Genomic DNA, 16,649 nt, shown 5'->3' with positions numbered 1-16,649 from the left:
CCCTCCTCTCCCTCCCACCCCCCATCAACCCTCGGTTCTCAGTTTTTAAGAGTCTCTTATGTTTTGGCTCCCTCCCTCTCTAACCTTTTTTTTTTCCTTCCCCTCCCCCATGGTCTTCTGTTAAGTTTCTCAGGATCTACATAAGAGTGACAACATATAGTATCTGTATTTCTCTGTATGGCTTATTTCACTTAGCATAACACTCTCCAGTTCCATCCATGTTGCTACAAAAGGCCATATTTCATTCTTTCTCATTGCCATGTAGTATTCCATTGTGTATATAAAGCACAATTTCTTTATCCATTCATCAGTTGATGGACATTTAGGCTCTTTCCATCATTTGGCTATTGTTGAGAGTGCTGCCATAAACATTGGGGTACAAGTGCCCCTATGCATCAGTACTCCTGTATCCCTTGGGTAAATTCCTAGCAGTGCTATTGCTGGGTCATAGGGTAGGTCTATTTTTAATTTTTTGAGGAACCTCCCCACTGTTTTCCAGAGTGGCTGCACCAGTTTGCATTCCCACCAACAGTGCAAGAGGGTTCCCTTTTCTCCACATCCTCACCAGCATCTATAGTCTCCTGATTTGTTCATTTTGGCCACTCTGACTGGCGTGAGGTGATGTCTGAGTGTGGTTTTGATTTGTATTTCCCTGATGAGGAGCGACGTTGAGCATCTTTTCATGTGCCTGTTGGCCATCTGGATGTCTTCTTCAGAGAAGTGTCTATTCATGTTTTCTGCCCATTTCTTCACTGGATTGTTTCTCAGGTGTGGAGTTTGATGAGCTCTTTATAGATTTTGGATACTAGCCCTTTGTCTGATAAGTCATTTGCAAATATCTTTTCCCCTTCCGTTGGTTGCCTTTTAGTTTTGTTGGTTGTTTCCTTTGCTGTGCAGAAGCTTTTTATCTTCATGAGGTCCCAATAGTTCATTTTTGCTTTTAATTCCCTTGTCTTTGGGGATGTGTCAAGTAAGAAATAGCTGCAGCTGAGGTCAGAGAGGTCTTTTCCTGCTTTCTCCTCTAAGGTTTTGATGGTTTCCTGTCTCACATTCAGGTCCTTTATCCATTTTGAGTTTATTTTTGTGAATGGTGTAAGAAAGTGGTCTAGTTTCATCCTTCTGCATGTTGCTGTCCAGTTCTCCCAGCACCATTTGTTAAAGAGACTGTCTTTTTTCCATTGGATATTCTTTCCTGCTTTGTCAAAGATTAGTTGGCCGTACTTTTGTGGGTCTAGTTCTGGGGTTTCTATTCTATTCCATTGGTCTATGTGTCTGTTTTTGTGCCAATACCATGCTGTCTTGATGATGACAGCTTTGTAGTAGAGGCTAAAGTCTGGGATTGTGATGCCTGCTGCTTTGGTCTTCTTCTTCAAAATTACTTTGGCTATTCGGGGCCTTTTGTGGTTCCATACAAATTTTAGGATTGTTTGTTCTAGCTTTGAGACGAATGTTGTTGGTGCAATTTTGTTTGGGATTGCACTGAATGTGTAGATAGCTTTGGGTAGTATTGACATTTTGACAATATTTATTCTTCCAACCCATGAGCATGGAATGTTTTTCCATTTCTTTATATCTTCTTCAATTTCCTTCATAAGCTTTCTATAGTTTTCAGCATACATATCTTTTACATCTTTGGTTAGGTTTATCCCTAGGTATTTTATGCTTCTTGGTGCAGTTGTGAATGGGATCAGTTTCTTTGTCTTTCTGTTGCTTCATTATTAGTGTATAAGAATGCAACTGATTTCTGTACATTGATTTTGTATCCTGCGACTTTCCTAAATTCATGTATCAGTTCTAGCAGACTTTTGGTGGAGTCTATTGGATTTTCCATGTATAATATCATGTCATCTGCAAAAAGTGAAAGCTTAACTTCATCTTTGCCAATTTTGATGCCTTTGGTTTCCTTTTGTTGTCTGATTGCTGATGCTAGAACTTCCAACACTGTGTTAAACAACAGCAGTGAAAGTGGACATCCCTGTCGTGTTCCTGATCTCAGGGAGAAAGCTCTCAGTTTTTCCCCATTGAGGATGATATTAGCTATGGGCTTTTCATAAATGGCTTTTATGATGTTTAAGTATGTTCCTTTTATCCCAACTTTCTCGAGGGTTTTTATTAAGAAAGGATGCTGAATTTTGTCAAATGCTTTTTCTGCATCGATTGACAGGATCATATGGTTCTTTTCTTTTATTAACGTGATGTATCACATTGATTTATGAATGTTGAACCAGTCCTGCAGCCCATGAATGAATCCCACTTGATCATGGTGAATAATTCTTTTTATATGCTGTTGAATTTGATTTGCCAGTATCTTGTTGAGAATTTTTGCATCCATAGTCATCAGGTATATTGGCCTGTAGTTCTCTCTTTTTGCTGGGTCTCTGTCTGGTTTAGGAACCAAAGTAATGCTGGCTGCATAGAATGAGTCTGGAAGTTTTCCTTCCCTTTCTGTTTTTTTGGAACTGCTTGAGAAGGATAAGTATTATCTCTGTTTTAATGCAGAATTCCTCTGGGAAGCCATCTGGTCCTGGATTCTTATTTGTTGGGAGATTTTTCATAACTGATTCCATTTCATTACTGGCTATGGGTCTGTTCAAGTTTTCTATTTCTTCCTGTTTGAGTTTTGGAAGTGTGTGGGTGTGTAGGAATTTGTCCATTTTTTCCAGGTTGTCCAGTTTGTTGGCATATAATTTTTCATAGTATTCCCTGATAATTGCTTGTACTTTTGAGGGGTTGGTTGTAATAATTCCATTTTCATTCATGATTTTATCCATTTGGGTCATCTCCCTTTTCTTTTTGAGAAGCCTGGCTAGAGATTTATCAATTTTGTTTATTTTTCAAAAAATCAACTCTTGGTTTCATTGATCTGCTCTACAGTTCTTTTAGATTCTATATTGTTTATTTCTGCTCTGGTCTTTATTTTTTGTCTTCTTCTGCTGGGTTTGGGCTGTCTTTGCTGCTCTGCTTCTATTTCCTTTAGGTGTGCTGTTAGATTTTGTATTTGGGATTTTTCTTGTTTCTTGAGATAGACCTGGATTGCAAGGTATTTTCCTCTCAGGACTGTCTTCGCTGCATCCCAAAGTGTTTGGATTGTTGTATTTTCATTTTCGTTTGTTTGCATATATTTTTTAATTTCTTCTCTAATTGGCTGATTGACCCATTCATTCCTTAGTAAGGTGTTCCTTAACCTCCATGCTTTTGGAGGTTTTCCAGACTTTTTCCTGTGGTTGATTTCAAGCTTCATAGCATTGTGGTCTGAAAGTGTGCATGGTATGATCTCAAGTCTTGTATACTTATGAAGGGCTGTTTTGTGACCCAGTATGTGATCTATTTTGGAGAATGTTCCATGTGCACTCGAGAAGAAAGTATATTCTGTTGCTTTGGGATGCAGAGTTCTAAATAGATCTGTCAAGTCCATCTGTCCCAATGTATCATTCAGGGCCCTTGTTTCTTTATTGATCCTGTGTCTAGATGAACTATCCATTACTGTAAGTGGAGTATTAAAGTCCCCTGCAATTACCACATTCTTATCAATAAGGTTGCTTATGTTTGTGAGTAATTGTTTTATATATTTGGGGGCTCCCATATTCGGAACATAGACATTTATAATTGTTAGCTCTTCCTGATGGATAGACCTTGTAATTATTATATAATGGCCTTCTTCACCTCTTGTTACAGCCTTTAATTTAAAGTCTAGTTTGTCTGATATAAGTATGGCCACTCCAGCTTTCTTCTGACTTCCAGTAGCATGATAAATAGTTCTCCATCCCCTCACTTTCAATCTGAAGGTGTCCTCAGGTGTAAAATGACTCTTTTGTAGACAGCAAATAGATGGGTCTTGTTTTTTTATCCATTCTGATACCCTATGTCTTTTGGTTGGAGCATTTAGTCCATTTACATTCAGTGTTATTTTAGAATGGGTTTAGAGTCATTGTGATGTCTGTAGGTTTCATGCTTGTAGTGGTGTCTCTGGTACTTTGTGGTCCTTGCAACATTTCACTCACAGAATCCCCCTTAGGACTCCTGTAGGGCTGGTTTAGTGGTGAGAAATTCCTTCAGTTTTTGTTTGTTTGGGAAGACCTTTATCTCTCCTTCTATTCTGAATGACAGACTTGCTGGATAAAGGATTCTTGACTGCATATTTTTTCTGTTCATCACATTGAAGCTTTCCTGCCATTCCTTTTTGGCCTTCCAAGTTTCAGTGGATAGGTCTGTCGCTAGTCTTATCGGTCTCCCTTTATATGTTAGATCATGTTGATCCCTAGCTGCTTTCAGAATTTTCTCTTCATCCTTGTATTTTGCCAGTTTCACTATGATATGTTGTGCAGAAGATCGACTCAAGTTACGTCTGAAGGGAGTTCTCTGTGCCTCTTGGCTTTCAATGCCTTTTTCCTTCCCCAGATCAGGAAAGTTCTCAGCTATGATTTGTTCAAGTACACCTGCAGCCCCTTTCTTTCTCTTTTCCTCTAATGGAATTCCTATTATATGGATATTGTTGCATTTGATTGCATCACTTAGTTCTCTAATTCTCCCCTCCTAGTCCTGGATTTTTTTATCTCTCTTTTTCTCAGCTTCCTCTTTTTCCATAATTTTATCTTCTAATTCACGTATTCTCTCCTCTGCCTCTTTAATCCAAGCTGTGGTCACCTCCATTTTATTTTGCACCTCATTTATAGCATTTTTAGCTCTTCCTGACTATTTCTTAATCCCTTGATCTCTGTAGCAACAGATTCTCTGCTCTCCTGTATACTTTTTTCAAGCCCAGCTATTAATTTTATGACTATTATTCTAATTATGACTAATATTCATGTTCCATTATATTGCTTAAATTGTTTTTGATCAATTTGTTAGCTGTCTCTACTTCCTGGAGTTTCCTTTGAGGGTAATTCTTCCATTTCATCTTTTGGATAGTCCCTGGAGTGGCGTGGAACTGCAGGGCACTTCCCCTGTGCTGTCTGGAGTAACTTGCGTTGGTGGGCAGGGCCGCAGTCAGACCCCATGTCTGTCCCTAGCCCACCGCTTGGGCCACAGTCAGACTGGTGTGTACCTTTTCTTCCCCTCTCCCTGGAGCAGGACTCACTGTGAAGTGGTGTGGCCCCTGTCTGGGCTACTTGCACACTGCTAGGGTTGTGGTGCTTCTTTGATGGGAATGGCATATTAGCTGGGGTGGATCCTCAAGGTGCACAGGGGCAGGAGGGGCAGGCTCAGCTCACTTTGCCGTCAGTGGTCCCCTGCAGGAGGGGCCCTGCAGCACAGGGAGGGGGGCCGACCCGTTGGAGGGATGGATCCACAGAAGAACAGTGTTGGGTGTTTGCACAATGCAAGCAAGTTTGGTGCTGGGAACTGATTCCCTTTGGGGTTTCGAATGGGGGATGGAAGAGGGAGATGGCACTGGCCAGCGCCTTTGTTCCCTGCAGAAATGAGCTCTGTCTTCAGGGCTCAACACCTCTCTCTCCCGGTGTCCTCTCACCCTCCCGCTCTCAGAACAGAGTTGTTGACTTTTAACATTCCAGATGTTAAGTCCCGCTGGCTGTCAGAACACACTCTGTCCGGCCCCTTGGCTTTTGCAAGCCAGACTCGGGGGATCTGCCTTGCCAGGCGGGCTGCCCCTCCACCGCCCTGGCTCCCTCCCGCCAGTCTGTGTAGTGCGCACCGCCTCTCTGCCCTTCCTACCCTCTTCCGTGGGCCTCTTGTCTATGCTTGGCTGTAGAGAGTCCGTTCTGCTAGTCTTCTGGTGGTTTGCTGGGTTATTTAGGCAGATGTGGGTGGAATCTAAGTGATCAGCAGGACGTGTGAGGCCAGCGTCCTCCTATGCTGCCGTCTTCTCCCTAAATAGTCTCTATAGAGAATTTTTCATAGAGCTAAATTTGTTTGGCTTAACAGGTTGTCCTTTATTTGTTGATAGTGCTTTTTGTACTATTTTGCTATTAAAATTTCCTTTATTTTATTATATAATTGTGATTTAATGGTATGTTCTTTGTGCTATTTTGCTGGTAAAATTTTATTTATTTATTGATATATTGGTGTAGCATAATGACAGCAAAATGTTAGACTCCTCAATTTTCTTTTTTGAGATGTTGCTGATTTATAAAATCTAAGTATATGAGAACCACTAATTTATGAAGCTGTGTGATCATTTTAATGGATAATATTCTATAGTCCATGGTTTCAGGCAAGTAGAGAATTTCTTAACACTTTTAATAAGGAATGTAACAATTGACGAACATTGGTGGTAACTTGTTATGATAAAGGATAAGGGTATAAATTATTTTAAGTCCAGTACTATTAGTTTTAAATATTTTCTAGTCAGTAATGATTAATTGGTAGCTTTGCTTTATTGATATATTTTCTAGTTATTGGTAGCTTTATTGATATATTTTCTAGTTGCAGGATAATGATGATAAGAAACACCTTACTCTTCTACCAACTTTGAACCAGTCAGATCAAGATAATTCAGATACTATTGCAGTTGCTCCTCAAAGTGATGAGTCAACAAAGAAAACAGATGTGTCACCAAAGCAAACTCCATTGCGTGTTATTCCTAGCCTGACAGTAATGGAAGAGAGCAAAACATTGTTTTTAGAGGAATACCAGTCAGAAGCTGTGCCAGAGGGAAAAATGAAAAATGTATTATTTCCACCACATATGAAAGATGTGGAAAGCCTTTCACAAACAGACTCCTCTGCATCAGAGGTAAAGTTGAAAACTAGCTATATATATCCAGGTAAAATAAAGAAGAGGAACTTAGATTCATCTCTGGCAGAAATTAGATGGCAAAGCAATATTATAAGATTAGCTAGAAGGAAGAGCACAAGGTTAGTTTCCCCAGATTCGAAATCAAAAGGTAGGTTTCAAAGCCAAGATCCAGAGGAAGACCTTGAACTAAAGGTATCTGCCCTTGTATCAGAAGTATAAGCCTATGAAAAACAAAATAATTCATTAAAAACACACAAATAAATTGAAAATGCATTCAAAAGCCTCCAAGCGGAGGTGTGTCTAAGTATTTTAAACATACCTACCCTGCGTATATCCATAAAGTAAGAAGGAAAAATCCTTGAAAAAAAAAAGAGTGATTGGAGATACCTGTAGTACAAACTAGTCTCATGGGTGGGTATAAAATTCATCTGAATGTGTAACAACAATAACAAAATGTAAATACAAAGGAAATTTAAAATCTTGGGATGTGATTTCAGTGGAAGTTTTTAATAAAACTTGTAGGAAATAACATATATCCTTATTGCAAATAATTTTATAGTTTAAAATGAGAATGATTTGAATATAAATTCAAAGGGTTAAAGCTTTTCTCAAAATTACAGTTATTCTACTTAGATCTTTACATCTTACATGAATCACTGTTATAGGTAGCTCATAAAGCAGTAGAAAAATGTGTACTGATCAGTGGGTAAAAATCTGGATTCTAAGTAAGGTTCTGCCTCTAAATACTTCAACAAGCTTGGCAGTTAAAATCTCTAGACTTATTTCCTCATCTGTTGAATGGTACATCATATCAGGTCATTTCTAAATTCTCTTCCTAATTCCAAAAGATAACTTTATTAAATATCTCTAGTTGGGGAATTATTCTTAAGTAGCTAGTTATTCTCAAATAACATTCTTGTTTTTACTGAATTTGGAGTAATACAGTTACAGAAAATTTAGAAAATAGAAGCATGAAAGACGAAATAGAAGTAGTTACAATCCTACTGCTACATTTGACAGTTTTATTTCCTTTTGGTCTGGTTATGTAAAATTATATTTTTCATTTATTTAAAAAACTTGGATCAAATTATATATGTGTGTGTATAATTTTATCTGTGCTTTTTAAAACGACATTATAAACATGTTATCTGAGTTTCCTTAAAAATCTGTAAGATGCAGAATATCCTCAAATATAGATATTTAGTAATTCTTTTAAACAATTATAGGGGCGCCTGGGTGGCGCAGTCGGTTAAGCGTCCGACTTCAGCCAGGTCACGATCTCGTGGTCTGTGAGTTCGAGCCCCGCGTCAGGCTCTGGGCTGATGGCTCAGAGCCTGGAGCCTGTTTCCGATTCTGTGTCTCCCTCTCTCTCTGCCCCTCCCCCCGTTCATGCTCTGTCTCTCTCTGTCCCAAAAATAAATAAACGTTGAAAAAAAATTTTTTTTAAAAAAAACAATTATATATTTTCTGTATTGTTGGACATTAAGTTTGGAATTAACATCCTTTTGCGTAAGTATTTGGATCTGTGACTGTCCCCTCCTATATTCATAGAAATGGCATGTTGACAAATTTGCTCTCCAGAAAGACTTTCCCTATATTTTCACCCGTAGTATTTGAATATTAATGGTCTTTTAAATAATGACCATTAATGGTCATTTTAAATAATGACCATCATACTTATTGGCCATTTTGCTTGTCCCTACAATGAGTAGACAGATCATGTCCTTTGTCCATTTTATTTCGTTGAGTACTTGGTGATCCTGTGGAGGTTTCACGGTGAGCTCTTTCTCATTATGAGGATATTAACCATTGATATAATCATGGCACATACTTTTTCATCGTTTGTAGTTTGCCTTTTAATTTCTCTATTTACTCTGACTTCCAGAATATTCAGCTTTCATTCATTGCTGCATAACAAACCACTCCAAAACGTAGTGGCTTAAAATAACCATTTTATTATCTCTCAAGATTCTGTGGGTTGATTGTGCTTTAGCTGGGAAGTTGTTTTGCTCCACTCAATATTGGCTGGGCCCATAATCATCTAGGAGCTCGATTCGGCTGGAACACTCATGAGGTTCATTTATATGTCTTACACTTTGATGGGAACAGCTGTAAATCTGGGCTCAGTTGGGATGCATGTACAATCTGGTTTGATGTATCTATTCTCCACACTCACCCTGCACCCCCCACAGTGTAATCTTAGGGATCATCCCTTTCCCTTTCCGTGCAGCCCCTTTATGTGGTCTTTCTAGCAGGGCAGCTGAATTTCTGATGTGGCAGCTTCGGGCTTCTAATACACAAAAAGAGAAGCTTCAGGTCTCCTTTAAGACATCTTGGAACTAGCACAGGAATATTTCTACTAAATTCTGTCAGTTAAAGCAAGTCTTAGGCTCAGTTCTGTTTCAGTATGGGAGGGGACTACACAAGGGCATGAATCTTGGAAAGTGTTCATTGGGGCCATATTTGGAGATTAACCACCACAAATGAACTATCTCTACCCCAAAGTAATTCATATGCCTTCTACATGCAAACTATACTTACTTCCCTTCTAAGATCCTTGGTCTCATGCTATTACTACTGCATCAGGCTTAGTCTTGAAGTATAGAATTTCAACATCTAAATCAGATCCAGGTAGATGAGGTTTCTTGAGTATGGCTCCTCTCAGTCTTAAGACTGTGAATTAAAGAAATCAATTATCTGTCTCCTACATACATAGTGAGTAAAGAACAGGGAAATGGATAGGCACTTATATTCCAAAGGTGGAAGAAGGGGAAGGTGAAGCATACACCAGTCAGTGGGCCATAGTAATTTTGAATTTCTTGCCTCTGCCCTTGGGGCTTGGCTTTAGCTTCTTTTTCCCTGAGAAAGAGCTTGTATTTGTAACTGAGTAGCTTTGCAGCCTGTGACTTCTCTGAAGAAAGTGAAGGGTTCAAAAACCTCTTTCCATTTAAATTATCTCTGCTTCTGTCCCAGATGCTATGATTCTTAAAGATTTTGTAGGCTTCCTATATATCAAATTATTATCTTAAGCAACTGTTACACTCCTGAATATCCACTATTTACCTTTAAGTGAGAGCCAAGGTGCTGTAGTACAGTATCCTTAAGGATCTTAGAAGTTCTCTTGTCCAGGAGAGAGATCTAAGAGGCCACCCTAAGATACTTAAAATATTTTTGTGTAGATGAATGGGTCTGTGAAACACTACCTTAAATCTTTTTTAAAAATATCTTTTTTTAGTTTTATTTATTTTAGTAATCTCTACACGCAGTGTGGGGCTCAAACCTATGAACCATGAGATCATGACCTAAGATGGTTAACTGACTGAGCCACCCAAGCACCCCTATCCACTTTCTTTTTTAATTCAATATTTTTTTCACCTGGAAATCAGTTTTTCTTATCTAATTATATCTACAAATTCTTGAAACTAATTGGGACTATAAAAATAGAGATAAAAAATTGTTTCTATGATTTTTGGAGTAGGGGGACTTTTTCAACTGATCATAATAGATCTTTAGAAACATAATTTTGGAAGTTCTAATCATTTTTCTCTTTGCTCATACTATTCTCTGAAAGGTATGTTTGTCCAGTGGTATCTGAGGTAGATTTGGTCAGAGATAGTTTACTTAAATCTTTGGGTACCAGACAAAGGGAAAGGAGTCATTTTATATTTTTAGTAATTAGGCTTTTATTTGTCTGTGAGGAACAGGAAAAAAATGATATATAACCAGAAGCAATACTACCAGAGAACATCTCTGAATTTTCAGTGTTTTTATATTCATTGAGCCAGCATTTCTTAACTTAGCTGGGCAGCTGGACTAATTGCAGATACCATGAGCTTGAAGAAATATGCATCTTCATCGAGGGGTAGAAAGTTCTGTCCACTTTCTTCCAAATCAAGCTTTTACTTGAATATGGTAAATTACAGGTGGATTGGTTAGCCTTTCACTGTTTTCATTTTGACTATATCTTATAGAAACATTTTTGGATTGTGGAGAGTATCTGTACTTATTGTTTTCCATCTTGTCCCCACCCCAGTCTATGGTCTGCCTTTCTTTGTTCTGTTTGATGCCCCAGGAAGATGACTGCTATGGAATGCCTTACCAGACTCTCTTTCTGGCTGACTTCTAGTTAGGTGCAGTAAGTGACAGACATTGGAAGAACATTAGAGGGCAATAGGGAAAAGAAAGGTTGGGTTTTTCTGTCCTACTGTTTTCCTGCTTTGTTGCTGTGGTTCTGGCAATGAATTTTCCTTCGTATCTGTGGCTCCTGCTGAGTGGCCCCACCTCCATGACTCCAGCTATCACTGGGCCCTTGCTGGAGTGGTAACATCTTTTCAGTGTTTCTCTCAACATTTATTATTGGTTCCTTATCCATAAATATGCCTTTCATTAATGTTAAGCTTCTTTTGTTGAACCATTTTAGAGGAATTCTAATTTCTGCCCTAACTCTAACTCGTAATCTACTAGTTTTCTTGTATACATGTAGATTTTCCTCTTTTTTTTTTAGCTCTGAATTTTTTAAAAAATTTGAAGTAGCCGATACACAGTGTCCTATATTTATATTTCTTTGCTTATTTTGCAGCAGCTTTGTAAAAATTCAAATGGTCATTTTGACCTAAATGTTCATAATGCATTTTTAAAATACAGAGTTGAAAATGATACATACTTATTATTAAAACTTAAGCAATCCCTCCCATTGTAAGAAAGAACCCATAATTCCACCATCCAGTGTTAATAGTTAATATTTGTGTCATCATTTCACAAATCTTTCCATATTGTTGGGAAACATTCTCCATGGTCCTTGTGAGAGGTATAGGATTCTTTTCCTGTAACATAATCCATCACATGTGCTGTTGTTATCTGGCCCACTTTGCATTACCTTGGGAATCAGGGCTTGAGAAAATGATGCAAAAATGCTTATACTCTGGCTACTGTGATTGCTCTGAGTAATAAACTATTTTTTATTTCTAACTCAGGAGACTTATTTCTTCTGTTAGCCTCCCTGAAGCTGTGGCAGGCTAACCAATTAGCTTACCAGCAGCATACATTCTTGACAGCTTTGGTGACAAGACGGGATACTGACAGACATGGATTTGAGGACTTTGTGGTCTGATCATTGGATTTGAGGGAAGCTCACAGGAATTGGTGGAAAGTGGTGACCAAATTGTATAATTAATCAGGCAATAAATAGTCCTGTACTTTGGATTGTTGAAGAGATGGTTGCACGTTATGTTTTGGGAAGTAGGTTTAAAAACATGCCTGAACAGTGATTGGCCTGGTTGTTTCTAATTATCCTCCAGGTAGGGAGACATCCTTGCCAATCTGATGAGCCCCCTCAGTCATCCCATTTAGTATTAAGATCTGTCCTGAGTGAGCAGAAGAATATCTTTTTTGACAGCAGTTACAGAGATGCATACCTACAGTGAGGATGATAGGAAATTTATGAGTGCTATGGGTAGAAACCAAGTGTATCATTAGAACTCTGGCTCATTTTCTTGGGAGATGAGGATGGAGGTTGTGTAATACCTATAAAGGAAGAATGGCAGTGGTTGGGCCATCTTATACCTAAGTATATAGTGATAGGAGCCGTGTATAGTGATAATCTTCCATCCATTCCAAAACAACCGTAAGATATTTGAGTTTTTTGTCGTGAGTTCTGGCTGCTACAAGGAAGGTTGGACCCTCTTTGGGAGATTATCCTAAGACAGATAAACTCTTGTGGGAAACCATAATAGGCATTGACTAGTATTTGGGCACTTACTGCTGTGAATTGTGCACACAGTGCTGATGAAAATGATCTTCTGACCCAAAGAAATATAAATTATTTAATTCAGCTCTGGTGACTTGGAAAACTCCTTTAGCCCTTATGTTGAAACTGGGGAAGAATTTATGAGATGTCATCACAGTAATGGGACAGCAGATGCCTTGGATTGAAGTAGACTCCACAAAGTAGGTGACTACCATGCAAGGCAAGCTTAAGTAACTTGAGGGGACACAACCACATGGACCTATCCAGAAAGCAGTGTGGCTATAGCTCTCGAGTGAAATAATTCCAAAAGGTGAAATAGAGAATATCAGCTATGAAGACCTTGTTGCCTTATACAGTGTTGGGCAGACCTCAGTACATGTGATGTCTTATTAGATGGTATGGAGTTGCCTTCTTCTGAACCCCATGACACTTCCCTTCCCTCTTAGGCTGAGCCCAGAGGCTTAAAGAGAAACATGATTAAAGGTGGGGCCAAGGTCTTCCTGTCCCTAAAGGGGATAAGAGATTCTGTGCAGCCATCCAAGTTTTCTGGAGGAATTTCACAGGGTAGGGGCCCAATCTTTTATGCCTTTTTTTGGTTATGGATGTTCAAATCTCTATATTACCCAGAGCTGTGGAAGGAAGAATTAGTTGGGTTCAACTTTATGGGGTTTGGGCAGGGTTCACAATGGGGAAGGGAACCAACATAACTAGATGGGTCTCTTTAGGTCAATTGAATGTACTGTTGTTTCCACATCTGAATATGTAGTATGGATTATTATGTTACGTACTTGTTTGTCTCCATCCCATAAGTTCCATAGGAATTGGAAGAGCTATAGAGAAGTGCTGGTGGGACATGTAAATTGCCACCCAACTTGTCTCCCTGTGCACTTAACAGAAATGCTATAGAATCCTAGAAAGAAAAGGGAAATCACAGCCTTCATTAAGGACTTCAAGGCAGCCAGGAAAGTAAGAGATGCAATTAACTCAATACCACAACCCTGTGTGTATGGCCAGTGGATTTGTTAATGAATTTGGGGGCTTAAAGTTATCATCAACTGAATCCAGTTGTTGCTTCCATATTTCAGCTGTTCCAGATATCGTCATTATAGCTATATCCACCATACAAGACTGATGGCACTTGGTACGCTATCTTGTACACTGCCAACACCACCTTTCCTGTACCGCTGACACTTGAAGGTCAAGCCTAGTTTATATGATTTTCTTCCTTAGCCAGGGCACCTACTTACCTGCTACTTTCTACCAATGATTGGATCTGAGCTCCTGTGGCCCAGACACACTCTGGAAGCAGGGAGGTGCACAATGCAGGGGGTATACCAACCTTGAGATTAAGATAAAAGGCCAAAATGAAAACAAAGCCTTCTAGTTGCTCTAGATATCCCCCAGAGGTTAGCTTTCCTCACACCCTTGCTCTTCCTGTGCTCCCAGTTTGGAAGTAACAATCTCCTGATGGCTATAAAAGAGCTATTGTAGCCCCTAGTGTGCAAGAGAATCTATGTTACAAGAGGTGAAAAAATATCAGAAATCAACTGATAGGGTTTGAGCAAAACTTGCAATAGGGAAAAAATTTAAAGTGACCTTATGGGTAGGACCCTCTCTGCTGATTCATTGTACTGTTATAGCTCTACTGCTAACTAACCATTTAGTTAAGTTGATGTGTTACATGCTTATACTGTAAATAGTCACAAATTATCAGAAGAAATTCTCCCATTCAGGGTACTCCCACAGGTACAGAAGTCCTTGTCATTTGCCACAAGCGTGGACCAGGATTTAAGTGAGTGCCTCCACCCTCTAATTTCTAAAGATGTTCTGTTGATTAACAAGTCAAAAGCCTCAGTCTCATTGGCCCTGGATGACCATCAGGGGTGGCTGATAAACCCTAAAAAATTCAAGGGTCTGCTTCCCAAAAAGATTTTTTTGGGACTGTGTGGACAGAATCACAACACTCAATTCCTTTGGCAAAGAGAACATGATGTCTCTTCAGTTACCTACCACCCAAAAGGAAGCCCAGCATATTTTTTAACTCTGGGCATGAAAGACTTTATGTGCCTCATTTAGGCATGCAACATGCTTTGAGTGGAGCCTAAACCAGCAGGTTTTTCTGGCCAAATGGTAGGAGTATGTTCAGGGGTGCATCTCACCTGGTCCTGGCAGGTTTTGGTTTTGCATGAAAAAGTAGCAGCTACTGAATTGGGCCCAAAACTTATCCTTTGTTTTGCCACTTGAAGCAAAGCCACTGTCTCAGTGAAGTCCTGGATTCACAGAGCTGCCCCTAAATGCTTGGGCAAAATTTACTGATGGTTCAGCTAAGCTGAAACCTAATGGTTTCAATGGGCTACTATGGCTGTTTAGTTTAAGGGCCAGCTATTCAGAAGCAAAAATGGATGTGGTTATTTCACTCAGTTGGGAGAACTCTGGCCAGTACTCCTCTTGAGAACTTTGTTAGATTTTTGCTTACTTTTGGGCTATAGCCAATGGCTTAGCTATCTGATTATCATTTGGACAACTACAGACTGCCACGTTAAATGCACTTCTCTTTGGGGCTGCAAACTCTGTAGAACCAAATTGTTGCTATGAAAAGAACCATCTGAGTAACTTATGTAGATGTATACAGTAAGGGCATGTTCTTGATGAGACTGACTGGACTCAAGCTGCTGATTGAACTTCTGCTCCCCAGATTGCCACCACTGTTGCCTGGATTTATTATTATGCTCGACACAGCAACACATTCACCTTCAAAGCTGGGCATAAAGTAGTCAACTTTGGTGAAGTTTCTGATGTATAGGCTACCATTGCATGCCCAACTGGATTCCTGTCAAATATTGACCCATTTATATTGTGGTGAGAGAGTTTACGTTGCAAGTATCCCACCTTCTCCTAGCATTGGACTTTGGGACACTTTTGGAGGTAATTGGTTGATACTTTTTCAGGTTATGGTATTATTTTGACTCCAGCTACATCCATGTTGTTGCAAATTGCAAGATTCCATTCTTCTTTATGCCTGAGTAATATTCCGTTGTATGTACGTATATATACCTTACCCATTCATCAGTCAGTGGACATTTGGGCTCTTTCCATAATTTGGCTATTGTAGATAATGCTGCTGTAAACATCAGGGTGCATGTATCCCTTCAAATTAGTATTTTTGTATTCTTTGTGTAAATAGTAGTGCAATTGTTGGATCCTAAGGTAGTTCTATTTATAACTTCCTGAGGAACATCCATACCATTTTCCATAGTGACTGCACTAGTTTGCATACCTACCAATAGTGCATGAGTTTTCTTTTTCTCCACATCTTCACCAACCCCTGCTATTTCTTGTGTTGTTGATTTTAGCCATTCTGACAGGTATGAGGTGGTATGTCATTGTTGTTTTGATTTGCATTTCCTTAATGATAAGTGATGGTGAGTACCTTTTCGTGTGTCTCTTGTCCATCTGTATGTCTTGTTATTTATTTATTTATTTATTTTTTGATAAATGTCTGTTCATGTCTTCTGCCAATGTTTTAATTGGATTGTTTATTTTGGGGGTATTGAGTTTGATAAGTTCTTTATATATTTTGGATACTAGTCCTTTACCGGTTGTGTCATTATAAATATATCCTCCCATTCCTTTAGTTTTATTGTTGTTTCCTTCACTGAACAGAAGGCTTTTATTTTAATGTAATCCCAATAGTGTATTTTGGCATTTGTTTCCCTTGCCTCTGGAGTCATATCTAGAAAGAAGTTGCTATGGCTAATGTCAAAGAAATTACTGCCTGTGTTCTCTTCTGGGATTTTTATGGTTTCAGGTCTCACAGGTCTTTGATCCATTTTGAATTTATTTTTGTGTATGGTGTAAGAAAGTGGTTCAGTTTGATTCTTTGGCCACATTTTATGGGTTTTTTTTTTTTTTGTCAATTTACCTCTTCTAATTTACCTCTATGAATCCGTTAACAAATTATTATAGCTATAGTTATTTTTAATACTTTGTCCTTTAACCTTTATACTAGAGTTAAATGATAATACACCATCATATTATGGTGTTAGACTATTCTGATGTTGACTGTATATTAACCATTACCAGTGTGTTTTGTATTTTCATATGTTTTTATGTTATTATCCTTTCATTTCAGCTTAACTACTTTCAACATTTTTTGTAAGGCAGGTGATAAACTTCCTCAGCTTCTGTTTGTCTGGGAAAGTATCTCATT

At 38.8% G+C, this 16,649-nt stretch overlaps 1 protein-coding gene across 1 annotated transcript in view; it reads left to right on the top strand.

Moving 5' to 3' along the window:
- The window catches only part of CATSPERT (catsper channel auxiliary subunit tau), a 178,326-nt gene that overhangs the window by 96,478 nt on the left and 65,199 nt on the right, over window positions 1-16,649 (top strand). Inside the window, 1 exon segment of the mRNA XM_040475854.1 lies at window positions 6,382-6,690. Within this exon segment, the coding sequence (XP_040331788.1) occupies window positions 6,382-6,690 (309 nt within the window).

Source organism: Herpailurus yagouaroundi, unplaced genomic scaffold, assembly GCF_014898765.1.
Source record: "Herpailurus yagouaroundi ecotype Mexico unplaced genomic scaffold, PumYag 140, whole genome shotgun sequence".
NCBI classification, from domain to species: Eukaryota; Metazoa; Chordata; class Mammalia; order Carnivora; family Felidae; genus Herpailurus; species Herpailurus yagouaroundi.
The sequence above is the reverse complement of the archived record's forward strand: the minus strand, read 5'-3'. Positions and strand labels throughout refer to the sequence as shown.